At 48.7% G+C, this 26,179-nt stretch overlaps 1 protein-coding gene across 1 annotated transcript in view; it reads left to right on the top strand.

Moving 5' to 3' along the window:
• Positions 1–26,179, top strand: part of GRIP1 (glutamate receptor interacting protein 1) — a 310,348-nt gene that overhangs the window by 226,201 nt on the left and 57,968 nt on the right. Inside the window, exons 8-9 of the mRNA XM_009904966.2 lie at positions 19,216–19,363; positions 21,122–21,291. Of these exons, the coding sequence (XP_009903268.2) occupies positions 19,216–19,363; positions 21,122–21,291 (318 nt within the window). The remainder of the gene's footprint in view (positions 1–19,215; positions 19,364–21,121; positions 21,292–26,179) is intronic.

The raw sequence follows: 26,179 nt of genomic DNA, 5'->3' as shown, positions 1-26,179 counted from the left end.
GCAGCTGCTATTAACTGATCCTGTTGCTACTTGCATGTCGAGGTGGGAGGACCTCAAGGACACGATGCTTCCCTGGTAATTGAGCATGCTTCCAAAATAAACCAAAGGCAAGCACCTGACTGCAGGTTTTGCTTCACTTTTAGCTGTTTTCTTCTTGGAGGGGGAGAAGAGGGTGGCAGTGGTTTTATGAAGAGTACTTGTCTAGGCTCTTCTCCAGTTTCATCTTTAATTGCAAGCCTGACACTAGCACAAAAGTCATGGCTCACTGCAGCCCAAAAATAAAGGAGTGCTGAGCCCTCCTGAAGATATGAATAATGAAAGGTAGGACAGCTTCCCAAAGTTACAGGTAAAGCAAGCTGAGGTTTCTTCCTTCCTCTTATGTGCCTCCAGATATTTCTTCCCTGGCTGATATAAATCCATTCTTACATGCAGATCCTACACCAGTGTAAAAGCACTCTTTCCTGGAAGGGAGTCAAGGCATGTGGTGACCCAGACCTTCAGGTTACCTGCATCAAACTGGGAGCAGAGTAGGGTTTGCCAGTAGACAAAATCTTCTCTGGGGCATCAAAGGCAGTGAGTCTCCAGGAAGCAAAGAGGCAGATGACAGGGAGCAGAGCTGGTGATGCTAATGAGAAGGAAAGGGCTTTCTAGGGCAAGGTTTCCTATCTTATTACACACTAGCATCTGTAATGCTTATTGCCTCTGAATTACAAGGCTGTTTTCACTTCTTTTTACTGGCAGATAATGCAGAGGTGATGTATATGAAAAGATGTACATGAAAAGAGAGCTGGAACACTTCTCCTATGAGGACAAGCTGAGGGAGTTGGGGTTGTTCAGACTGGAGAAGAGAAGGCTCTGAGGAGACCTTATTGTGGCCTCCCAGTACCTGAAGGGGACTGCAAGAACGCTGGGGAGGGACTTTTGAGGGTGTCAGGGAGTGATAGGACTGGGGGGAATAGAACAAAGCTAAAGGAGGGGAGATTTAGATTAGATATTAGGAAGTTCTTCCCCATGAGGGTGGTGAGAGCCTGGCACAGGTTGCCCAGGGAGGTGGTGGAAGCCTCATCCCTGGAGGTTTTTGCAGCCAGGCTGGATGTGGCTGTGAGCAACCTGCTGTAGTGTGAGGTGTCCCTGCCCATGGCAGGGGGGTTGGAACTGGCTGAGCCTTGAGGTCCCTTCCAACCCTAACAATTCTGTGAGTCTATGGTACTCTGCACACCTGGAGGCAGAGCTTTGGCAGTCATGTTTAGTGTTACTTAGGAGGTTTCTCAACACTTTCTTTAAAAACTCCTGGTTGAGCTTTTCTTTAGTCTTCAACTCCTATCCAAAAGCTATTGCTGATGCAGGTCATCTTCCCTGAGCTCTTAATTGAAACTTAAAAGCTTGAAACAGCTTAAACGGGGGGGGGGACCCCCAAGCCAACCTGTACTTGCAGACACACTGAGCCTGTGATTTGCCCTTTGTCATTAATATGATTTTGGCACAACATTCCCCATGGCTGCAAAGGAAGTCTAAAACAAACTCTGCAGGAAATTCTTCCTGGCACTTGGGTTTTTTCACTCAGGGAGGCCACCACTAATGTATAGCTAGAGGTTGTTATTCACATTTAGCTTTCTCATTGGGAGATGAACGTTGGCTTCCTAGCTTGAGCACCCAGGAGTTGCATTTTTCAGCTAACCACTGAATGATCTTCCTGAAGTGATTCTTCCCGCAGCGCGTAGGAGCTGTGGCATGCACATGGAACTGCTGATCCCTAGCCACAGCAGGGCTGCAGTGTGCTGTCATCTCCATCATAGAACCACAGAATTGTCAGGGTTGGAAGGGACCTCAAGGAGCATCCAGTTCCAACCCCCCTGCCATGGGCAGGGACACCTCACACTACAGCAGGTTGCTCACAGCCACATCCAGCCTGGCTGCAAACACCTCCAGGGATGAGGCTTCCACCACCTCCCTGGGCAACCTGTGCCATCACCCTGATGGGGAGGAACTTCTTCCTAACATCCAGTCTCAATCTACCCATTTGTAGTTTTGCTCCATTCCCCCCAGTCCTATCATTCCCTGACACCCTCAAAAGTCCCTCCCCAGCTTTCCTGTAGCCCCCTTCAGACACTGGAAGGCCACAATTAGGTCTCCTTGGAGCCTTCTCTTCTCCAGACTGAACAGCCCCAGCTCCCTCAGTCTGTCCTCATAGCAGAGCAGCTCCAGCCCTCTGCTCATCCTCGTGGCCCTTCTCTGGACACCTTCCAGCACCTCCAGATCCTTCCTGTAATAGAGGCTCCAGAACTGGACACTATGCTCCAGCTGTGGTCTCAGCAGAGTGGAGCAGAGGGGGAGAATCCCCTCCCTGGCCCTGCTGGCTCTGCTTCTCTTGCTGCAGCCCAGGCTCTGCTTGGCTCTCTGGGCTGCAAGTGCTCACTGCTGGCTCATGTTGAGGTTCTCATCCACCAACACTCCCAAGTCCTTTTCTTCAGGGCTGCTCTCAAGCCAGTCCCTGCCCAGAATACATCAGTACTTAGGGTGAGAACAAGAGTTATTGATCCTTTGGGCAGAATCCAATGTTTAGCAGGTCTAGGGAAAGTCTTCTCCCCCTCTATTCTTTCCTGGTGAGACCATACCTGGAACACTGTGTCCAGTTTTGGGCTCCCCAGTTCAAGAGAGACAGAGGCCTGCTGGAGAGAGTCCAAGAGAGAGCCATGAGGATGCTTATGGGACTTGAGTATCTCCCCTGTGAAGAGAGACTGAGAGCCCTGGGGCTGTTGAGTCTGGAGAAGAGAAAGCTGAGAGTGAATCAATGTCTATCAATATCTGAGGGGTGAGTGTCAAGAAGGAAGGGACAGCCTCTTCTCACTTGCAAACTGATAGGACAAGAGGCAATGGATGTCAACTGCAGCACAGGAAGTTCTGCATGAGGAAGAACTTCTTTACTGTAAGGATCACAGAGCACTGGAACAGGCTGCCCAGAGAGGTTGTGGAGTCTCCTTCTCTGGAGCCTTTCCAACCCTGTCTGGATGTGTTCCTGTGTGACCTGTGCTGGATTCTATGCTCCTGCTCTGGCCGAGGGTTTAGACTCAATGATCTCCAGAGGTCTCTTCCAACCCCTAACATCCTGTGGTCCTGTGAACTGCTTGTCACAAGGAAGGGATGCAGCTTGGTGTTCAGGAGAAGCAGCATTTAGGTACAACTTTCCCCAGAAGAGTTTTGGGGGAAAGTTTTTCTTGCCTTTGCAAAGGTCCTTTCAGTTCAGCTCCTCAGGGGTGGGAAATGCAAGAATTAGAGATGCCAATGAAGCCTTGCTCATATGTCTTGGAGTTTATGTGTTATGATAAAGATTTTAATTGGAATGATTGCATAGATTTTTTTTGCTTCATCAGTCACCTGCTGTGTAGTACTGAGTGATCCAGAAAACTGTCAAGAGAGAGGAATGTTCTGAAGAAGAGGCTCAGCTCATCTTGTTGTAGATGCCTAAACTAGGGCAAGTGAAACATCTTTTTAAATGCCAGTCTTCTCTGATGGTCCTAGAGGGGATTTAGGCCTCTAACTCAGGTGTGGCCCCAGATCTGCTCTACTGCTGCCTGCATTTTGGTGCAGGTGTCTCAGATTGTCCCCTCCAGGCTAATGAATCACAGAATCACAGAACATTAGAGGTTGGATCCAGAGATCACTGAGTCCAACCCTCCCTGCCAACAGCAGGATCACCCAGGGTAATCCACACAGATGGGTTTTGAAAGTTTCCAGGGAAGGAGACTCCACAACCTCTCTGGGCAGCCTGCTCCAGGGCTCTTTCACCCTCACTGGAAAGAAGTTTCTCCTCATGTTGAGCTGAAACCTTCTCTGTTCAAGTTTGTCTCCATTGTTCCTTGGCTTATTGCTGTGCACCACCCAAAAGTGGTGGCCCTCTCCACTTGGCCCCCACCCCTCAGATATTGGTAGACATTGATTCAGATCCCCTCTCAGCCTTCTCTTCTCCAGACTCAACAGCCCCAGGGCTCTCAGCCTCTCTTCATAGGGGAGATGCTCAAGTCCCCTAAGCATCCTCCTGGCTCTCCTTCGGATCTGTTGGATACTTTTGACCTATATTTCTTCATTAGCTCATCCATACAGTGGGGAAAACACCATGCTTTTTTGCTCTAAAGGGTGGTTGTAAGATAAAATAGTTTATGAACATGTGTTGTAATGAATATTCAGAGGCTGCACCATACAGTAGCTCTCACACCACCACAGCTTGCAGCCCAGAAGGCCAATCACATCCTTGCCTGCAGCAAAAGATGCATTGCCAGCAGATCCAGAGAGGTAATTCTGCCACTTTGCTCTGGGGACACCTCACCTGCAGTACTGTGGACAGGTCTGGAGCCCTCACATGGACCTGAGGGAGAGGGTCCAGAGGGTGAGCACAAACTTGATCAGGGGATTGGAGCACCTCTGCTAGGAGGACAGGCTGAGGGAGCTGGGGCTGTTCAGCCTGGCGAAAAGGAGGCTCTGGGGAGACCTAATAGCAGCCTGCCAGTACCTGAAGGGGGCTACAAGAAGGAAGGAGAGAGACTGTTTGCAAAGGCCTGCAGGGCCAGGGCTAGGGGCAATGGCTTCAAACTAGAGCAGAGCAGATTTAGATTGGATGCTAGGAGCAGGTTCTTTACCATGAGGGTGGTGGAACACTGCAACAGGTTGCCCAGGGAGGTGGCTGAGGCCCCATCCCTGGAGTTCTTCAAGGTGAGGCTTGATGGGGCTCTGGGCAACCTGATCTAGTTGGAGATATCCCTGCTGACTGTGGGCAGGTTGGACTGGATGCCCTTGGGAGGTCCCTTCCAGCCTGGACTATTCTATGATTCTATATGGTGAGAGCAGGCTGAGATCATTGTTTAGCAATTAAGACACAAGCATGGTAAAAAAAGGGAAGAGTGTTGGTAGTCATTAAGCAGTCACTGTCTACCTTCCACATGAGGCTCTTTAGGAAGCAAGAATAAGTGATTATTTAATTCAAGTAGGGAGAGGTAAAACTAAGTTCACCCAGGCAATATTTGTTCTGGGGTTCATTAAATTCGAAGTGCTTCGTGCCCACATGGTGACCATAATATTTTCCCCTCAATGCCATTCTGTTTGTAAACAGACACTGTAAACAGAGCTTTTTGGTTTTTTTTTTCCCCTCTGTGCATGTATTTTTCTTATGATTTATCTTGATGTTCTGATTTTAATCAGCTCCTCGTTTGGGCTTTCACACAATTTGCCTAAGCGCAGGCTCCCCGTTACAATCAGCTCAGCGCTGTTGAATGAAATAGCTGCCTTCTGAGCGCTGTGACCTCTCCTTCTTCAAGGTCTTTGCAGCTTAGGTAAATTTGGGTGAAGTGACACTGGTTAAAAAAAAAAAAAAAGACAAGAAAAGCAAGAAATAAACCCCCCCACACACCTGGAAATGGCTTTTCACAGCTGCTCCTTTTCACAGATCCAGTAATTACTGAGTTACAAATCTGTGGAGCTCATGAACCTTATGCCCAGGGAGCTGGTTGAGGCCCCTTCCCTGGAGACAGTCAAGGTGAGAGGCTCTGGGCAACCTGATCTAGCTGGGGATGTCCCTGCTGACTGTGGGGAGGTCAGACTGGATGAGCTTTGGAGGTCCCTTCTGGCCCAGACTATTCTATGATACAGGTACAGAATACAGAATTAACCAGGTTGGAAAAGACCTTTGAGGTCATCCAGTCCAGCCTATCACCCAACACCATGAGGCACTGAGTGCCTCATCCAGACTCTTTTTAAACACCTCCAGGGATGGTGACTCCACCACCTCCCTGGGCAGCACATCCCAATGGCCAAGCTCTCTTTCTATGAAGAACTTCTTCCTAACATCCAGCCTAAACCTCCCCTGGCACAGCTTAAGACTGTGTCCTCTTGTTCTGGTGCTGGGTGCCTGGGAGAAGAGACCAACCCCCACCTGGCTACAACCTCCCTTCAGGGAGTTGTAGACAGCACTAAGTTCTCCTCTGATTCTATGAGTCTGTGAAGGCTAAACATCTTCAACAAGAAAAAAAACTCATCAGAAATGGGCTTGAGAGGTTCTGAAGTCTCTTTTGAGTGGCAGCAGGAGCTGCTCTGGCAGGAGTTAAATGGTTTGTCCTGCAGCAGAAGAGAAGCCACACAGGAACCTTGCCAAGGGTGACCCTGGCAGCAAGCTGGCAGGCTGCCTACTGAGGGAGCAGATGAAAGAGTACACTTCTCATTACTGGCACTCCATCAGTTAGGGGATGCTTCAATTTCTGGAGGTTATTGCTTGGTTGGGATTTGGGGAGAAGAGATGTGGGGAATTGCTTTTGCTGGAAATGTGCAGGCAACATAGAAACTTTATTTTACTTTAGAAGTGTGACTGTTCCCAGCAGCAGTGGGAAGGGAAAGCAGGAAATGCATGGGCAACACACCAACAGCCCCAGATTATTTTTGCAGTGTGGGATCACAGAGCTTATGCTCACAACTGTGGCTCCTGGGTTAGATTTGGGGCAATTTACCTGAATTTTCTTTGAAGTGTTTTGCTCAGGCAATAACAAAGCAGAAGGAGAAGGAGCTTAAGAAACCTGTGTCCTGTCTCAGTCCTTGTTGACAGTTCAAGAAAGGCAGAGACCTGCTGGAGAGAGTCCAGCAGAGAGCCCCAAGGATGATCAGGGGATCTGAGCATCTCCCCTGTGAAGAGAGACTGAGAGCCCTGGGGCTGTTGAGTCTGGAGAAGAGAAGGCTGAGAGGGGATCTGATCAATGTCTATCACTAGCTGAGGGGTGGGTGTCAAGTGGAGAGGGCCAAGCTCTTTTGGGTGGTGCACAGCAATAAGCCAAGGAACAACAGGTACAAACTGGAACAGAGAAGGTTTGAGCTTAACATGGGATAAACTTCTTTGCAGTGAGGGTGACAGAGCCCTGGAGCAGGCTGCCCAGAGAGGTTGTGGAGTCTCCTTCCCTGGAGACTTTCAAAACCCACCTGGATGCATTCCTGTGTGGCCTACCCTGGGTGATGCTGCTACTTGATGGGGTGCTTGGTGCCATGGGTTAGTTGTTTGGGTGGTGTTGGATTGGTTGATGGGTTGGACACGATGATCTTGAAGGTCTCTTCCAACCTGGTTTATTCTGTGTATTCTATGTATTTGGCAGGGGGGTTGGACTGGATGATCTCTTGAGGTCCCTTCCAACCTCTGATATACTGTGACACTGAATGGTGAAACATCCTGTGCAACCCCTGAGAGCTGCACAGCTCTCACTCTGATCCTTGGTGCATAAATACCAAGGTCAGATCTCAGCCTCAACCTTCTGCATTGGTAGCATTTGATGCCATGTATGTGCCAGTGCACCATTATTGATGACACTTGTGCTAGAGCACAAACTGCTGTAAAGAGACCAAAGACTCTGGTGAGATCCCACCTGGAGCACTGTGTCCAGTTCTGGAGCCCTTGTTCCAGGAAGGATCTGGAGGTGCTGGAAGGTGTCCAGAGAAAGGCCACGAGGATGAGCAGAGGCCTGGAGATTCTCTCCTGTGAGGACAGACTGAGGGAGTTGGGGCTGTTCAGTCTGGAGAAGGCTCTGAGGAGACCTAATTGTGACCTTCCAGTATCTGAAGGGGGCTACAAGAAAGCTGGGGGGGCACTTCTGAGGGTGTCAGGGAGTGATAGGACTGGGGGGAATGGAAGAAAACTAGAAATGGGTAGATTCAGATTGGATGTTAGGAAGAAGTTGTTCCCCATGAGGGTGGTGAGAGACTGGCACAGGTTGCCCAGGGAGGTGGTGGAAGCCTCATCCCTGGAGGTGTTTGCAGCCAGGCTGGATGTGGCTGTGAGCAACCTGCTGTAGTGTGAGGTGTCCCTGCCCATGGCAGGGGGGCTGGAGCTGGCTGATCCTTGAGGTCCCTTCCAACAACAAATCTAACAATTGTATGACTCTATGAATATTGCTCTGAAGGAGTGCTGGTAGTGCTACCCAGCTGTGGGGCATCTTCAGTGTGCTTTCCCTCCCTGCCTTTTAGATACTGCAGAAGTCTCTCTTACTGCTGCTGCTGCTGCTGCTGCCTCTCCTGAAACCATTGACCCATGATCCCAATCTAAATTTCTTAATTAGATCATCTTATAAAAATATGTAATTGGTATTCCCTTCGTTGCAGAATGGAGATTAGGGATGTGTTGAGATAAAGCAATCTTTGGAGTACAAGGAAAGGGCATTCCATAAAGAAGCAGCCTCTAGCTCAAAAAGATTTAGCATTTGAATAACCATCAGTCAGCTCTGTGTGTGTGTAAGGGAGACTTAGCTAATCTAGTTGGTATTACATGTAAGGGAATGCAAATGCCCCTGGAAAGGAAATGAAAAATGCTATCAGGGTAGCCTGAGAAATATTTTAGCATGTGGTGAAAGAAAAAAAGCCTGACAGAAGTGGGGGGGGGGGGTTTGGTAATCTCTATGCATCTGTGAACTGGTGGACTACAAACATGGGTGAAAAATAAGAGAGGCATTAGGGGAAGGAGGTGTGGAGGAAAGGAAAAGGTGGATAAAAGCTTTTCCACTCCTAGCAAATCATTCTCTTGCACAGCAAAGGCAGCAGTCATTTGTGGGGTTTGTTCTGCTTTTCCTTGAGAGCATGGAAAAGGCAGACAGTTGGAGGAGATCATCCACCTGTCACTAAGGCAGTCTCAGCCAGGCACTAGTGGTGTCCCCCAGGGATCAGTGCTGGGCCCCATGCTCTTTAGTATCTTTATTGATGATCTGGACGAGGGCATCGAGTCCATCATCAGTAAATTTGCTGAGGACACCAAGCTGGGGGCAGGAGTTGATCTGCTGGAGGGCAGAGAGGCTCTGCAGAGGGACCTGGACAGGCTGGGCAGATGGGCAGAGTCCAAGGGCATGAGATTGAACACATCCAAGTGCCGGGTTCTGCACATTGGCCACAACAACCCCATGCAGAGCTACAGGCTGGGGTCAGAGTGGCTGAGAGCAGCCAGGCAGAGAGGGACCTGGGGGTGCTGGTTGACAGCAGATGAACATGAGCCAGTGGTTGCCCAGGTGGCCAAGAAGGCCAATGGCTTCCTGGCCTGGATCAGGAAGAGTGTGGCCAGCAGGAGCAGGGAAGTCATTCTGCCCTGTGCTCAGCACTGCTTAGGCCACACCTTGAGTCCTGTGTCCAGTTCTGGGCCCCTCAGTTTAGGAAAGATGTTGAGGTGCTGGAAGGTGTCCAGAGAAGGACAACAGAGCTGGGGAGGGGTCTGGAGCACAGCCCTGTGAGGAGAGGCTGAGGGAGCTGGGGTTGCTTAGCCTGGAGAAGAGGAGGCTCAGGGGAGACCTTATTGCTGTCTACAACTCCCTGAAGGGAGGTTGTAGATAGGCAGGGGCTGATCTCTTCTCCCAGGCACCCAGCACCAGAACAAGAGGACACAGTCTCAAGCTGTGCCAGGGGAGGTTTAGGCTGGATGTGAGGAAGAAGTTCTTCCCAGACACAGAGATTGGCCATTGGAATGTGCTGCCCAGGGAGGTGGTGGAGTCACCATCCCCAGAGGTGTTTAGGAAGAGGCTGGATGGGGTGCTTGGTGCCATGGTTTGGTTGATTAGATGGTGTTGGGTGATAGGTCGGGCTCGATGATCTCAGAGGTCTCTTCCAACCTGGTTAATTCTATTCTGTTCTGTTCAGGGAAAAATGGGAAGGGGGTAGTGGGACCAGGATATGATAGAGGCTTATGAATCTATTATCAGAGGAAGGGTTTGTGGTAGTTTTAGGCTGTGCCTAGAAAATTTTCCACAGATCTTGAATCGAAAGTGGGAAACTGTAAGTAAATCACCATTGGATGTGAAAGGGAAAATAATAATAAGGTCTAAATAATCCCATTGCCCTGGTGTCTTACAGCTTTCAACACACCATAGGGATGCAAACTTATCATAGAACCAGTCAGCTTGGAAAAGACCTCAGAAATCATCTAGTCCAAACTACTGTCTAATACCTAACACCTCCTGACAACTCAACCATGGCTCCAAGGGCCACATCCAATGCCTTTTTGAACACCTCCAGGATGGTGACTCCACCACCTCCCTGGGCAGCACATTCCAATGGCCAATCTCTCTTTCTGGGAAGAACTTTCTCCTCACCTGCAGCCTAAACTTACCCTGGCACAGCTTGAGACTGTGTCCTTTTGTTTTGGTTGTCTGGGAGAAGAGACCAACCCCCACCTGGCTACAACCTCCCTTCAGGTAGTTGTAGAGGGCAATGAGGTCTCCCCTGAGCCTCCTCTTCTCCAGGCTAAGCAACCCCAGCTCCCTCAGCCTCTCCTCACAGGGCTGTGCTCCAGACCCCTCCCCAGCTTTGTTGCCCTTCTCTGGACACCTTCCAGCATCTCAACATCTTTCCTAAATTGAGGGGCCCAGAACTGGACACAGGACTCAAGAAGCTTCCTTTCAAGAAGCTGTAGAGTGCTTGCCACTGGCCTGTGAGGGGCTGGGACAACTTGAAGTGCAGCAGTCTTAAGGTGTGTTTTAATAGACACAAATAATATTCTTTGTGTGTTGGCCTTCATAGAAGACAATGAGTAAACCATATGGAGGATGACAAACTTCATTAAGATGCTGTTTGACATTAATGAATAGTCTGTTGGTTAATGAACAAAAGTGGATGTGGATGCACACAGAATCCCTCTGTACTTTTATGTTGCTCCACTGTTAGCTGAGAAGTGGCTTTGTCAAATGATCTATATGGAAGAGGAGAAGGCTCCAAGAAGACCTTACTGTGGCCTTCCAGTATCTGCAGGGGGCTACAAGAAAGCTGGGGAGGGACTTTTGAGGGTGTCAGGGAGTAATAGGACTGGGGGGAATGGAGCAAAACTAGAAATGGGTAGATTGAGATTGGATGTTAGGAAGAAGTTGTTCCCCATGAGGGTGGTGAGAGACTGGCACAGGTTGCCCAGGGAGGTGGTGGAAGCCTCATCCCTGGAGGTTTTGAAGGCCAGGCTGGATGTGGCTGTGAGCAACCTGCTGTAGTGTGAGGTGTCCCTGCCCATGGCAGGGGGGTTGGAACTGGCTGCTCCTTGAGGTCCCCTCCAACCCTAACAATTCTACGATTCTATGAGTGTCACAAGGTCTTAGAAACAAAATTCATCCTGCCTGTAAGAAATTCTGCCTGGTTTTAGGTTGCTCACCCAATTTGAATTTGAACAGCTGCCCCTGGATTCTAAGAGCCCTGTAAGAAATGCATTGACTCTGTAGCATTTCAGCAATCTAGCTTTCCAAATGAATGGCAAACACTCGAGGCTCTCCTAGTGACAAGCCTATGGTATGTCTGACAGATGAAATTTTGAGCTGTTTCTGGGGGAATAACTAGAAAATCTTTCTCTGAAAGCATAGCTTAGAATCATAGAATTGTCAGGGTTGGAAGGGACCTCAAGGATCAGCCAGTTCCAGCCCCCCTGCCACGGGCAGGGACACCTCACACTACAGCAGGTTGCTCACAGCCACATCCAGCCTGGCCTTCAAAACCTCCAGGGATGAGGCTTCTACCACCACCCTGGGCAACCTGTGCCAGGCTCTCACCACCCTCATGAGGAAGAACTTCCTAACATCCAATCTGAATCTACCCATTTCTAGTTTTGCTCCATTCCCCCCAGTCCTATCACTCCCTGACACCCTCAAAAGTCCCTCCCCAGCTTTCTTGCATCCCCCTTCAGATACTGGAAGGCCACAAGAAGGTCTCATTGGAACCTTCTCTTCTCCAGACTGAACAGCCCCAACTCCCTCAGTCTGTCCTCATAGCAGAGCAGCTCCAGCCCTCTGCTCACCCTCATGGCCCTTCTCTGGACACCTTCCAGCACCTCCAGATCCTTCCTGTAATAGAGGCTCCAGAACTGGACACAGAGCTCCAGGTGTGGTCTCACCATAGTGGAGCAGAGGGGGAGAATCCCCTCCCTGGCCCTGCTGGCTCTGCTTCTCTTGATACAGCCCAAGGATGTGACTGGTTTTCTGGGCTGCAGGTGTGCACTGCTGCACTTCTAGTTTGACAGGAGTGAGACACATTTAGGTCTGTGAATGCCTTGCTGTAAAAGCATTCAAACTTGGCTTTGGGAGAACTGCAGCTTCGTGGAACTCTCCATTTGTTCACTTATCTGAACCGGCCCAGACTTGCTGGCCTGGTTTTATTGCTGCTTTCAGTCAGAGAATCACAGCAATAGGAAAGGTGACAGCAACTTGCTAGATACTATTTTAAAGTGGGGAAAAAAAGATGTTAACCTGTGGAGATCTGATGGAGTAAAAGCTTGGGCAGAGAAAAATTAGTGTGAGATAATTAAGTATCCACTTGTTTGTCACTCCCATCCTTGCTAGAAGACACAGCAGCATCCAGGCAAGATCAATAGCAGCCTTGTCGAGCTGTGTCTTTCAGCTGTCTCTTTAAGGTCAGAATCTGTTTTAACACCCTCCCTCCTTGTCTGTCTCTTCCAAGCCTCTCAAAAATATTGTTTGTTCCTTGTATTGCTGTGACTTCTGAAAAAAAAAGAAAGAGAAATAAGGAAGCTCTGAAAACCTTTCAGTTATAGAAGTGAGACACTGTGGGGCGTACGTAGTAGCAAGAGAGCTCGGTGTTTGCAGAGGAGGATCACAGGATCACAGTATCACTAAGGTTGGAAGAGACCCCAAGGATCATCAATTCCAACCTGTCTCCACAGACCTCATGACTAGACCATGGCACCAAGTGCCCCATCCAATCCCATCTTGAACACCTCCAGGGATGGTGACTCCACCACCTCCCTGCGCAGCACATCCCAATGACAAACAACTCGCTCAGTGAAGAACTTTCTCCTCACCTCCAGCCTAAACCTCCCCTGGCACAGCTTGAGACTGTGTCTCCTTGTTCTGGTGCTGGTTGCCTGGGAGAAGAGACCAACCCCTTCCTGTCTACAACCACCCTTCAGGTAGTTGTAGAGGGCAACAATGCTCATGGCACTTCCCTTTTGAAGTATGAGAAGGCTTTGGGAAGGAAAACCAACCAACCAAAAACCTCCCAAAAAAGCCAAACCCAAACAAAACCAGAGAAGGGCAACAAAGTTAGTGAGAGGTTTGGAGCACAGCCCGATGAGGAGAGGCTGAGGGAGCTGGGGTTGCTTAGCCTGGAAAAGAGGAGGCTCAGGGGAGACCTTCTTGCTGTCTACAATTACCTGAAGGGAGGTTGGACTTGGTGATCCTGAGGGTGTTTTCCAACCTGAATGTTTCTGTGAGTCTGTGTGATTCAAACTGCAGGTTTGGAAACTAGCTCTAATTTTAATGACTGAAGGATCTAGGGCTTTTTAGCTTGAAAAAGAGGCTGAGGGAAGGCCTCCTGGCTCTCTATCTGAAAGGACATTGTGGAGAGGTTGGTGCTGGTCTCTGCTCCCAGCTCATTAGTGACAGAACAAGAGGGAATGGCCTCAAGCTGCCATTGGGGAGGTTTAGACTGGACATTAGGAAAGCTTTTTTCAGGGCAAGAGTGGTCAGGGCTTGGAATGTGCTGCCCAGGGAGGTGGTGGAGTCCCCAAGCCTGGCTGTGTTTGCAGGTTGGTTTGGCTGTGGTGCTTGGGGCTGTGGTTTAGGGGTGAGCCTTGCAGAGTAGGGTTCTGGGTTGGCCTTGGTGATCCTGAGGCTCTTTTCCAAGCTGAGTGTTTCTGTGCTTTCTGTGAACATCACAAAAAAAGGCATGCTGCTACCTGGCTGAAGAAATGTATTGGCATGCAGGAAGCAGTGCTGCTTCCTCTGGGAGGTTTTAATCAAGCCTCTTGTCCTGATTGAGATGCAGTGCTCAAAAGGGAGAAAAAAATTATTAACAAAATAAGAAGGGAAAAAAACCCCAAGCAGAGCATTTTTCATGCAAACATTTGTCAGTGTATCTCATGCAATTACCCAGCCAATAAATCAACACAGTGTGTAAGTGCTTCAGTCATGGTGCAAATATCTTAATGACTGAAACATCTCCACCCATGAATAATTTATACCTGTATGATTCTTCTCTTTCTTTTTCCCACACCCATGCTTTACTTCCACATGATGAACTAATCTTTCTCTGTCAGGGAATGTGCCCTTGATTATTGCCTTCTGATTTCTCTTCCTTGTGTTTATTTTCCACAGTTAGACACAGTCCATTTCTTCTCTTCTGGTTCCTCTAATGCAGTTATCTTATTTATTCATCCTGTCTGCCTTGGTTTGCCTTCCCTGTGCGTTTCAGCTGGCACCTGGGAAATAACACCGGGGCACGAGCTGATGGTGCAGTTCTCAAGTAACTCTGGAGCAGCATCTTGAACGATTTACTCATTCTCAAGAGAGATTTGCATTTAGCTGCCTTTCCTCAAGGCAATCATTACAGAAGGGACTTGTGACAGACCAGTAACAAGTGGAGCTTTGCTGGATCAATGTCAATTCAGACCTCTGTTGAGGTGGGGATGACAAACGTTTGGAGCCTTCTTCCCCTGTATTGGGGAATGTGAGCCTGTGGGCAGCTCTAGAAATCACTGGGTATTCTGGAGTGAATTGTTTCTCAGCACAGGAATGGGAATTGGGAATTGTTTGGTCACAACAACCCCATGCAGTGTTACAGATTGGGGTCAGAGTGGTTGGAGAGCAGCCAAGCAGAAAGGGACCTGGGGGTACTGGTTAATAGCCAGCTGAACATGAGCCAGCAGTGTGCCCAGGTGGCCAAGAAGGCCAATGGCACATCCTGGGCCTGCATCAGGGATAGTGTGGCCAGCAGGAGCAGGGAAGTCATTCTGCCCTGTGCTCAGCACTGGTTAGGCCACACCTTGAGTCCTGTGTCCAGTTCTGGGCCCCATTCAAGAAAGATGTTGAGATGCTGGAAGGTGTCCAGAGAAGGGCAACAAAGCTGGGGAGGGGTCTGGAGCACAGCTGCCCGGGGGGGGGTTGTGGAGTCTCCCCCTCTGGAGATATCCAAAACCTGCTTAGATTTGTTCCTGTGTGACTTGCTCCAGGAGAGGCTGAGGGAGCTGGGATTGCTTAGCCTGCAGAAGAGGAGGCTCAGGGGAGACCTTCTTGCTCTCTCCAACTCCCTGAAGGGAGGTTGTAGCCAGGTGGGGGTTGGTCTCTTCTCCCAGGCACCCAGCACCAGATCAAGAGGACACAGTCTCAAGCTGTGCCAGGGGAAGTTTAGGCTTGAGGAGAAAGTTATCTCCAGCAAGAGTAATTGGCCATAGGAATGTGCTGCCCAGGGAGGTGGTGGAGTCCCCATCCCTGGAGGTGTTCAAAAAGGCATTGGATGTGGCCCTTGGAGCCATGGTTGAGTTGTCAGGAGGTGTTGGGTGGCAGGTTGGATTTGATGATCTCTGAGGTCTTTTCCAACCTTATTGATTCCATGGCTCTCTGAATTGTTGAATTCTGCTTTGCTGCATGTGTTCATCTGGCTGTGTGCAAGCCGCTGCACGCAGCTCCTCTTAGGACTCTTAGCCAAGGCATCCCAGACAGAATTTTGCTGGTGATGACCTTCTCTAGTTACTGGAGAAAGACAGGTGGCTGCTGAGGGCAGTTCACAGAATGTTACAGAATGTTAGGGGCTGGAAGAGACCTTGAAATATCATCTAGTCCAACCCTCCTGCCAGTGCAGGATCACCTAGAGCAGGTCACGCAGGAACGCGCCCGGGTTCATCCAGCTTTGAAGCTTCAGGCAAGGGTGCTGTTGGGTTCACTCTCTGTATCACAGTTTAAAGTGTGGTGCAGATTTGTGGAGCAGTTTATTTTGGTAGTGCCTGTGGAAGTTCAGCCTTTAAAAAGTTAGTCCCTGTTGGGCACGAAAATGAATCACTCAGATACTAAAAATATTAACTCTCCTTCTCAAACCCTAAGGTTTCTAACTGGGGGGGGGAGAAAAAGACAGCAGGAATATAAGAATGGTTTCAGGTTGTGGTGGGGAAAAGGAATTCTATAATTATTAACTGATGCTTTATTGTGTGTTTTATTGCATGTTGTTTCATCCAAGCATCTTTTTTTTCCCCACTCCATGTCTACAAGCAGTTTACAGTATCACAGTATTACCTGCATTACTCTCTTAGCTAGGAAGAAGACCTCAGCTGAGTGTTAGTTCTCATTCAGTTTCTTATATCAATGAATCATAGAATTGTTAAGGATGGAAGGGACCTCAAGAATCCTCCAGTTCCAACCCCCCTGCCATGCATTTACCTGCATTACTCTCAGAACACCTCAGCTGAGTGTTAGTTAACCAAGTTCTCATTCAGTTTCTTGTATCATAGAATCACAGAATTGTCAGGGTTGGAAGGGACCTCAAGGATCAGCCAGTTCCAACCCCCTGCCATGGGCAGGGACACCTCACACTACAGCAGGCTGCTCACAGCCACATCCAGCCTGGCCTTCAAAACCTCCAGGGATGAGGCTTCCACCACCTCCCTGGGCAACCTGTGCCCTTGTCTCATGTATCATCAAAGCTTGTTAGTTTTGTACAATAAAACTCATTTCACAGTCTTTATCTTCCATGTAAGAACTGCATTTTGGACTGAATATTTAGATTTAAGACTGAAGAGTGTATCATATCTGTCTCTTCCTCCATACTTTGAAGCCCAGCTGCAGTTCTTTTACAGCTTCAGGAGCTTCTGAAAGTCATCACAGTTGAATGTTTTCTTAGTATTCTTAAGGCAGGATCCAGTACTCTGAATATTAATCCCTCCTGTTTTGGTAACTTTGCTCCAACATAAGTCCACTGAAAGGGTTATCTAACACTGGAAAAGGCTTCCCAGAGAGGTGGTTGAATCACCATCTCCAGAGGTGTTTGAAACACACACAGATGTGGTGTTAAGGGACATGGTCAGCCCCAGACTTGGTAGAGTTAGATAATGGTTGGACTCTATGATCTTATTAAAAGTCTTTTGCAACCATTCTATGACTCTACTCTATGTCTGTGTTTATTCTCTTTTTTCCCCTCCCTTATTCTGAATGTGAGCACCTCCCCAAGCTTCTGAGGTCACGTTCTTTGTCTCAGTCTTTTGTTCTTTCCTGAAAGGACACCTTTGCTTCCTATGTCTTGCTCCACTGATACCAGTTGTTGATCGATGAGTATCGGTTGGTAGGACTTCTCAGGCAGCCTCCAGAATATACTTCACCCTTATCACTGCCTGCTTTGTTTTGGCATTTAGGAAGCAGCCTGATGTCTTTTTACTGTGTTCTGTCTAGCTCTTGTCTCTCTTGGGCATAGTTCCTCACCCCCATCGTCAATCACGACTGTTGCTGCCTCCTGGTTTTCCGCTTTCTTGTGTCAGTGTTGGTCGTTTACTCTCTGTGCCCTGTTGCAAGGCAGTACTTTATCCTCTGACAGGGTATTGCAGGAATCTTCTGAAGCTCCTCACATGCATTTTTCTTTGAAGTCCCACTATGTCTAGCTGTCATCCCTCCTGCACTTTCACCATTTGCTCCAAAATGGTCCTTTCCTTTTTGGGAGGGCTTTCTGGTAGACACCTTCTTACCCTTCTTCATTTGATTATTATAGCTGTTGTCTGCAGACTTCACCTTCCTTTTGTGAGAATTAGTTTAGGAACCTTCTTTAACCTATTCACCTACTCCTTTGCTTTGCTTTGCTTTGCTTTGCTTTGCTTTGCTTTGCTTTCCAGATAATTTCATAGAATCATAGAATCAACCAGGTTGGAAAAGACCTCAGAGACCATCAAGTCCAAACTACTATCTAACACCTAACACCTCGTGACAACTAAACCATGGCTCCAAGTGCCACATCCAAGCCTTTTTTGAACACCTCCAGGGACGGTGACTGCACCACCTCCCTGGGCAGCACATTCCAATGGCCAGTCTCTCTTTCTGGGAAGAACTTTCTCCTCACCTCCAGCCTAAACCTCCCCTGGCACAGCTTGGGACTGTGTCCTCTTGTTCTGGTGCTGCTTGTCTGGGAGAAGAGACCAACCCCCACCTGGCTACAACCTCCCTTCAGGGAGTTGTAGAGAGCAATAAGGTCTCCCCTGAGCCTCCTCTTCTCCAGGCTAAGCAACCCCAGCTCCTTCAGCCTCTCCTTCCAGGGCTGTGCTCCAGACCCCTCCCCAGCTTTGTTGCCCTTTTCTGGACACCTTCAAGTGTCTCAATATCCTTCTTTAATCGAGGAGCCCAGAACTGGACACATTTTGCACATATTCATTGCATTTCCTCTATCTAGAGTTTAGTTTGCTTGTAGCCATAGCTTCTTTTGCTTCTCAGCTACTATTTTCTACTTTTTTACTTGATTCTATTTCTTCAGCATGCCCTTCTTTTAAATTCCAGGGAATAATTACCTTCAGTTGTTCAAGAGAGGGATTTACTTAACACATCCTGCTTCCCTGACCTGGTCCATCTTTGATTCTGACACAATCAGAAGCTTCCAGACATCCCAGATTGATGATGATGTTCTTGTTTTTTGTTTCCTACATTAAGAGCTGCTTCTTGACACCTAACCTGACAGTGTGATGGAAGTTCTCTAAGTGACATGTTGTCTGGGTAGAGGAATAAAGTAGCCACAGAGGTTTCAAATGGGTTCTCCTCCCCCATGTGGACATGGCACTTGGTGCCATGGTCTAGTCATGAGGTCTGTGGAGACAGGTTGGACTTGATGATCCTCGAGCTCTCTTCCAACCTTAGTTATACTGTGATACTGTGATACTACTCTACCCTGCTGAGGCTGCATCTGGAATCTTGTGTCCAGTTCTGGGCCCCTCAGCTCAAGAAGGACCTCAGGGAACTGCTTGAAGGAGTCCAGCACAGAGCCACAAAAACGATGAAGGGAGTGGAACATCTTCCTCATGAGGAGAGCCTGAGGGAGCTGAGGGCTCTGTATCTTGGAGAGGAGGAGCCTGAGAGGTGACCTCATTCATGTTGATAAAGATGTGCAGGGTGAGTGCCCAGAGGCTGGAGCCAGGCTCTGCTGGGGGATGCCCAATGCCAGCTCAAGGGGCAGTGGTGGAAGCTGAGGCATAGGAAGTGCCATGGAAACAGGAGGAAAATGTTTTCCCTGTGATGGTGACAGAGCACTGGAAGAGGCTGCCCAGGGGGGTTGTGGAGTCTTCCTCTCTGGAGTTATTCAAAACCTGCCTGGCTGTGTTCCTGTGTGACCTGCTGTAGGTGCTCCTGCTCTGGCAGGGGGGGTTGGACTGGATGAGCTTTGGAGGTCCCTTCCAGCCCTTGAGATTCAGTGCTGCTGTGAAAGTATGAAAATGGCCGCAGTGCCCCGCTGGCACCATACTGATCTTTTGTTGTCTGATTTTAACAGATTCAGTAGCAACAGCGTCTGGCCCGCTGCTAGTTGAAGTTGCCAAAACTCCTGGTGCTGCTCTTGGGGTTGCACTAACTACCTCGATGTGCTGCAACAAACAGGTCATTGTCATAGACAAAATCAAATCTGCGAGTATCGCGGACAGGTGAGTGTGACGCGGGGCTGGCACTGCAGGTCCATGCATCCATCTTCTTTTTGTTTCCTTCTGGATTGGTTTGAGAAGAACCCTTCCCTCCCCCCCACCCCAACCCCCCCTTCCTCTTCTCTTCTTTAGATAAAATTGACCATATGCTGAAGGTTGCAGGTCTTCAGATTCCAGGGCGCCCTTTACTTCAGCTCATTCACGCAGACATAATGACATAAGCCAGCCCCCATGTACTCCACCACTGTCTGCTTGCACTATGCAACACAGGGGTTGAGAGGTCTGCTGTGACTATTAGATGTGGTGCTGTGGCAGGGACTGGTATTTAAAAGAGTAAACAACCCACTGGAGCTCTGAAAGTGAACCAACAGTATGGCACAGCTGTCAAGGGAAGTAAATGTTGAGGCTTGGCAACCTTGAGGTGTTCTTTCAGAATATATCACTGGCTGTGGCACAGCAAAATGAAACTCCTGATCTCTGGATGTTTTATTGGTGTTGTGGAATCTGGCAGGTGCTAGGAAGACTGGCTTCTGTGGCTTTGAAAGTTACTTTGCTGTAGTTTTTCCACTCCATTCAAAGCTTTAAATAAGCCCATTTTAAACCATTATTTAAAAGATTGACTAAGTAAACCAAGCTAGATGTTTCCCACCCATGAAGAAGAGACTGGATGAGGCTCTTGGTGCCAAGGTTTAGTTGATTAGATGGTGTTTGGTGATGGGTTGGACTTGATGGTCTCGGAGGTCTTTTCCAACCTGGTTAATTCTGTTCTCTTCTGTTGTTCTACAGCTCTGTAACAGAGCTGTGGGCTCTGTCCTGGGTGCGTGTGTGTGTGTGTGTGTGTGTGTTTATTTCTAGATATATCTCTCTCTCTGAAAATTCCTTAAATACTATGTTTCAGCAGCAAACTTCCTCCTGCATGTCCCCAGCCACCCTAGCTGGTAGCTCCTCTTTGAGGACGGTGCTTCCGGTAGCACCCACTTGTAGCAGTGAGTCTACAGCTCCTCTGTGGGCTTTTCCCTACAGTAGAAACTTTGAGAGTGACGGCCATTGATCCAGGGGTGTTCTCCAGTTCAATGGTGCAGGATGCTTTAATTTTCTCCCTCTGTTTCTTCCAGTTTCGCAGGGGGTAACCAATTAAAGGAGCTGTCCACTTGACTGGTACGTCGGGATGCTGACTGCTGTGTTTGCATTTCTCAACTCATCCAGTAGCCAGTCTCTTGAGTGCAGCAAGAGTTTTAGCAGCTAGCCCCCCTCCCCACCCCACCCCTCCAGCCGCCATGCCTAGCCCTGGTTTCATTACTTGTTTGACTACTGCATAATTTCATCGTCATCGACGGCTTTTGTACTAATGAATGTCTGGATGACAGCTCAAAAAGATGATGAACTGGGTGCTTGTGTGAGGGATATGTGGCCAAGTTACTTGAGTCTCCTTAAGCTCCTCTCATTTTATTCTGCCGCCATTCGCACGTAACTTTATAGTCAGCTGCCCCCCATTCCAGTTCTGTGAGTGATGTCTTGGCATATGCTGTATTAACTGAGTTGTTTTTAAGGTTTGTATTGATAGATGTAAAGTCTGACCTGTGACAATGCCTACCAAACACAGATCTCTCTCTCTCTCTCTCTCTCTCAAAACAAAACCAAACACCACCAAACCCGAGCACGCGCTCATAGTTGTCATGACCAGTTTGAAGGCAGTGAAAGTCGCGTTCCAAGCGAAGGGCATGCCTGCTCACACGGAGGCTTTCTTCCCCTTTTGTGTAGATGTGGTGCACTACATGTAGGAGACCATATTCTGTCCATTGACGGCACCAGCATGGAGTACTGCACGCTGGCGGAGGCGACGCAGTTTTTGGCTAACGCCGCGGACAACGTCAAGCTCGAGATCCTTCCTCACCACCAGACACGGCTCGCCCTGAAAGCCCCAGAGCACGGTAAGAGGATCTGCAGCACCAAATGCACCCTTGGCTCTTCTGTTTCTCTTTCCCTGCCCTTGCTGAAGGGCCAAGGAAGCTGTCACAGCAGTCATGTCTGCAAACGGCGTTTCTGCTCCCCAGGTTAAGCTTCTGCCTACGCTTCTGAGCATCTCCATGGGTTCTCAGCCTTCGTGTACCCTCTGAGGTACCTGCGGATAGAGAGGGAAATCTTGTGCTGAGAAATGGCTCTGCACACTTGCAGATGCACCCACAGATGCCTGATGCAGTCATCTGGGGGGCAGCTGCGTGCTTCAGTAAATGGATCCCCAGATGGCTAGATTTAGAGTGTACAGGAAGGATCACAGTCAACTTCTTTTCATAGAATCAGAGAATCAATAAGGTTGGAAAAGACCTCAGAGATCATCAAGTCCAACCTATCACCCAGCACCTCCTGACTAACTCAACCATGGCTCCAAGTGCCACGTCCAATCCCTTGTTGAACACCTCCAGGGACACTGACTCCACCACCTCCCTGGGCAGCACGTTCCAATGGCCAATTGCTCTTTCTCTTCTCAGCATATTGACGTGCTAGTGTTATGACTGCTTCCTTAATTACCCCTGTTCTCAGAGAAACTCTTCTGATTCCTCTGGCTAATGGCATTATTATTTTTGCCATCATCTTTAAAAGTAAGTCTGAGATTACTCCATGGGTTCAGTGTCAGTGCTTATGAAGTAGGGTTGTTCAGAAACAGTTCCCTTGGTCCCAGCCCTTTTTCACTGTGATGACTTTTTCCATGCCATTACCCTCAGAGAGGATGACTTTCCATTTTCAAATTATATGTATAAAATACACATCTAAAATATAATGGCCATTGGAAGAGGGAGGCTGCCTGTCATGCCATCTAACAAATGCCCATAAACTGAGTCAAAAATACTACAAGCTGATGGAAATCCAGAAAGTACCATGGGTTATCATATGGACAGAGAACAGGCACCTGTTTTGCAGTGGGGACCAGTGGGAATAGAATAGAATAGAGTGGAATAGAGTAGAGTGGAATAGAGTAGAATAGAGTAGAATAGAATAGAATAGAATAGAATAGAATAGAATAGAATAGAATAGAATAGAATAGAATAGAATAGAATAGAATAGAATAGACCAGACCAGGTTGGAAAAGACCTTTGAGATCATCGAGTCCAACCTATCACCCAACACCATCTAATCAACTAAACATGCCACTAAGTGCCCCATCCAGACTCTTCCTAAACACTTCCAGTCATGGTGACTCCACCACCTCCCTGGGTGGTTTTTAAGCCTGTGGTACTGTGCTTCAGCCTTGTTTAGGCTAAGACTTCTGATCCCTAGACATGTTACTGGGGGTAAATGCTCATACTCGTTTTGAATTCATAAAGCCAACCAGGTTGGAAAAGACCTCAGGGATCATCAAGTCCAACCTATTACCTAGCACCTCCTGACAGCTAAACCATAGCTCCAAGTGCCACATCCAAGCCTTTGTTCAACACCTCCAGGGATGGTGGCTCCACCACCTCCCTGGGCAGCACATCCCAATGGCCTCTTTCTGTGGAAAACTTTCTCCTCACCTCCAGCCTAAACTTCTCCTGGCACAGCTTGAGACTGTGTACTTTTGTTCTGGTGCTGGTTGCCTGGGAGATGAGACCAACCCCCACCTGGCTACAACCTCCCTTCAAGTAGTTGTAGAGAGCAAGAAGGTCTCCCCTGAGCCTCCTCTTCTCCAGGCTAAGCAACCCCAGCTCCCTCAGCCTCTCCTCACAGGGCTGTGCTCAAGGCCTCTCCCCAGCCTTGTTGGACACCCAGTCCTAAACCCATACCAATTTCTTGGACATCTATCTAAGTTCCAGGCTGACCCTGGGTAAGCAATGCTCTAGTCAGTTTGTCAGTGCTGGATATTGAACTACTGCCTGAGGAGACAGCCTGGACCAAGATGAACAGAAAGTAAACCTTGCAATGCCACGTTCAGCCATTATTCAGCTGCATCTTTGTCCCCTTTCTGCTTAAGCCTGTTAGAGTGGCAAGGAGGCATGGAGCATTGCAACAGTGGTGATAGCACTTTGCAAACAGATCTTTCATTGTTTTGAAGCAAAAATGTCACACAAGCCATTTCTGGCTGGTGAAAGGACCTTTGAAGAGTGTTTCTTGGGGGAAGATGAGTACCAGGGCCAAAGGTTTGTGCAGATGATTGTGTTATTTGACACAATTGGTTTCTTTACCAGTATTTAAAACAAATTGATGCTAGTTGAGGGTGCCCCTGCAGTCTGCAGGTGGGGTTGGAGTAGATGACCTTCAGAGGTGCCTTCCAACCCAGAGGCCTATGATTCTATGAGTCTATGATTTAATGTACCTTGACCTAGTGCAGACACTTAGAAAAAGCAGTGCTCTTCCCTGCCAGAGTTAAGAACTGGCTCTTACAACATCACATCAAGGGGATCTGGAGAGCAGCCAGGCAGAAAGGGACCTGGGGGTACTGATTGACAGCTGGCTGAACATGAGCCAGCAGTGTGCCCAGGTGGCGAAGAAGGCCAATGGCATCCTGGCCTGCATCAGGAACGGTGTGGCCAGCAGGAGCAGGGAGGTCATTCTGCCCTGTGCTCAGCACTGGTTAGGCCACACCTTGAGTCCTGTGTCCATTTCTGGCCCCCTCAATTCAAGAAGGACATTGAGACACTTGAACATGTCCAAGAGAGGGGCAATGAGGCTGGGGAGGGGTCTGGAGCACAGCCCTGGGACGAGAGGCTGAGGGAGCTGGGGTTGCTTAGCCTGGAGAAGAGGAGGCTCAGGGGAGACCTTACTGCTCTCTACAACTCCCTGAAGGGAGGTTGTAGCCAGGTGGGGGTTGGTCTCTTCTCCCAGGCAACCAGCACCAGAAGAAGAGGACACAGTCTGAAGCTGCACCAGGGGAAGCTTAGGCTGGAGATGAGGAGAAAGTTCTTTCCAGAAAGAGTAATTTGCCATTGGAATGTGCTGCCCACAGAGGTGGTGGAGTCACCATCCCTGGAGGTGTTCAAGAAAGGACTGGATGTGGCCCTTGGAGCCATGGTTTAGTTGTCATGGGGTGTAGGGTATCAGGTAATAGGTTGGACTTGATGATCTCTGAGGTCTTTTCCAACCTGGTTGATTTTATGATTCTCTGATACAAACCCTACCCAAGAGCATCCTTTGGGGAGAAATCTCCCTAAGGTAATATAGTTGCTTTCTGAAGTAAGGCAGAATAACTAGGATCTTCCCAGCCCCTCACCAGGTGATGCTCCCCCAGTATCACAACCCATTCAGGATGGAACATGCTTTGTGGAAGCAGGTACCCTCCTGGAAACAACCTTTCATCAGCTGTGGCATGGCCTGGATGCTGCAGTGTTCAAAGGGCTCCTTCTGTCTGCGATAAGCTGAGTCGTTAGGGCTGTATCTGTTGAGTTCGGTTATTGGGTTTATGAGAACATGTTAGGAATTTAAGATGGGCAGGAAAGTCAGCATGTAAAATAAATTTCAGTTTTAGCCCTCAAATAAAATGGAGAGAGCTATAAAACATCAGATTTCTTTTCATGGGGGTTTTCCCCTCCCCCCCCCCCCCCCCCTTTTTTTTACTGTGCTGCTAACGTTCAGCTCTCTTGCTGCCCTATTAGTTTTATGTTTGCTCTACACAATCCTGGCTTGGAATAGCTCAAATTACTGCTAAATTACTGTGTGTGCACACAATAGGGGTTTTTTATTCTTTTGCAGAACTTCTGTTGAATTGGGATTATCCTTCTGCAGGCTGAGCAAACTGAATTTGTGTGCCTTCCCACTTTGGAGGACGTTTATATCTCTGCTCCCAGCGTGAAAATACAGCAGCTGGAAAAAAAAAGAAATATCAAAAGACTAGCAGATAATTTCCTGCTGGAAGTAGTCTATTTAATTAAACCCAGTCTCACAGCAACTTGAAAAGAATGAAAACCCACCTGGCCACATTTTTTTCTTATCAGAGTTCAGTTTTTACAGCATAGTTAAAATTTGGCAATCTTGCTGTGTCTGCACAGAGTCAAAGAGATCATTTTCTCTGAGCCAGTAGGACAGTCAGTGACATTACATGTGGCTGCAGTTTCTAGGACTCTCCTGGCTGACAGGAGATTTTTCCCTAAGTCCCAGAGGTCACTGGCACTGAAGCCAGAGGGTGAGGTACCCCAGGGTGGCTCCAGATGCTCCTAGTGGTGCTGGCATTGTACCCCCACCCCTCACATTTAATTCTGTTGATTCAAACACCTCAGGGCACAGCGAGGGTCCTCTCAGGGAGGAGCACAGGCCTGGGGCACCCTTAGGGAGGGCACAGGGCCAGGCTGGGCAGTGCAAGGTCCTCCAGAATCCTAGCAACCCCACAAGGCTGTGGGGACATAATGGGACATGAATTGAATGCAAGGTATTGGTTCAGCCTAAACAGTAAAGACTTTTAACTGCTGTTGAAGTCCAGCATGGGGTACTGGTTGACAGTAGGCTGAACATCAGCCAGCAGTGTGCCCAGGTGGCCAAGAAGGCCAATGGCATCCTGGCCTGCATCAGGAAGAGTGTGGCCAGCAGGAGCAGGGAGGTCATTCTGCCCTGTACTCAGGGCACACCTTGAGTCTTGTGTCCAGTTCTGGGCCCCTCAGTTTAGGAAAGATGTTGAGATGCTGGAAGGTGTCCAGAGAAGGGCAACAAAGCTGGGGAGGGGTTTGGAGCACAGCCCTGTGAGGAGAGGCTGAGGGAGCTGGGTGTGATTAGCCTGGAGCAGAGGAGGTTCAGGGGAGACCTTCTTGACCTCTACAACTCCCTGAAGGGAGGTTGTAGATAGTCAGGGGCTGATCTCTTCTCCCAGGCAACCAGCACCAGAACAAGAGGACACAGTCTCAAGCTGTGCCAGGG

Source organism: Dryobates pubescens, chromosome Z (assembly GCF_014839835.1).
Source record: "Dryobates pubescens isolate bDryPub1 chromosome Z, bDryPub1.pri, whole genome shotgun sequence".
Lineage (NCBI taxonomy): Eukaryota > Metazoa > Chordata > Aves > Piciformes > Picidae > Dryobates > Dryobates pubescens.
Note: the sequence above shows the minus strand (reverse complement) of the source record. Positions and strands in the feature narration are given on the sequence as shown.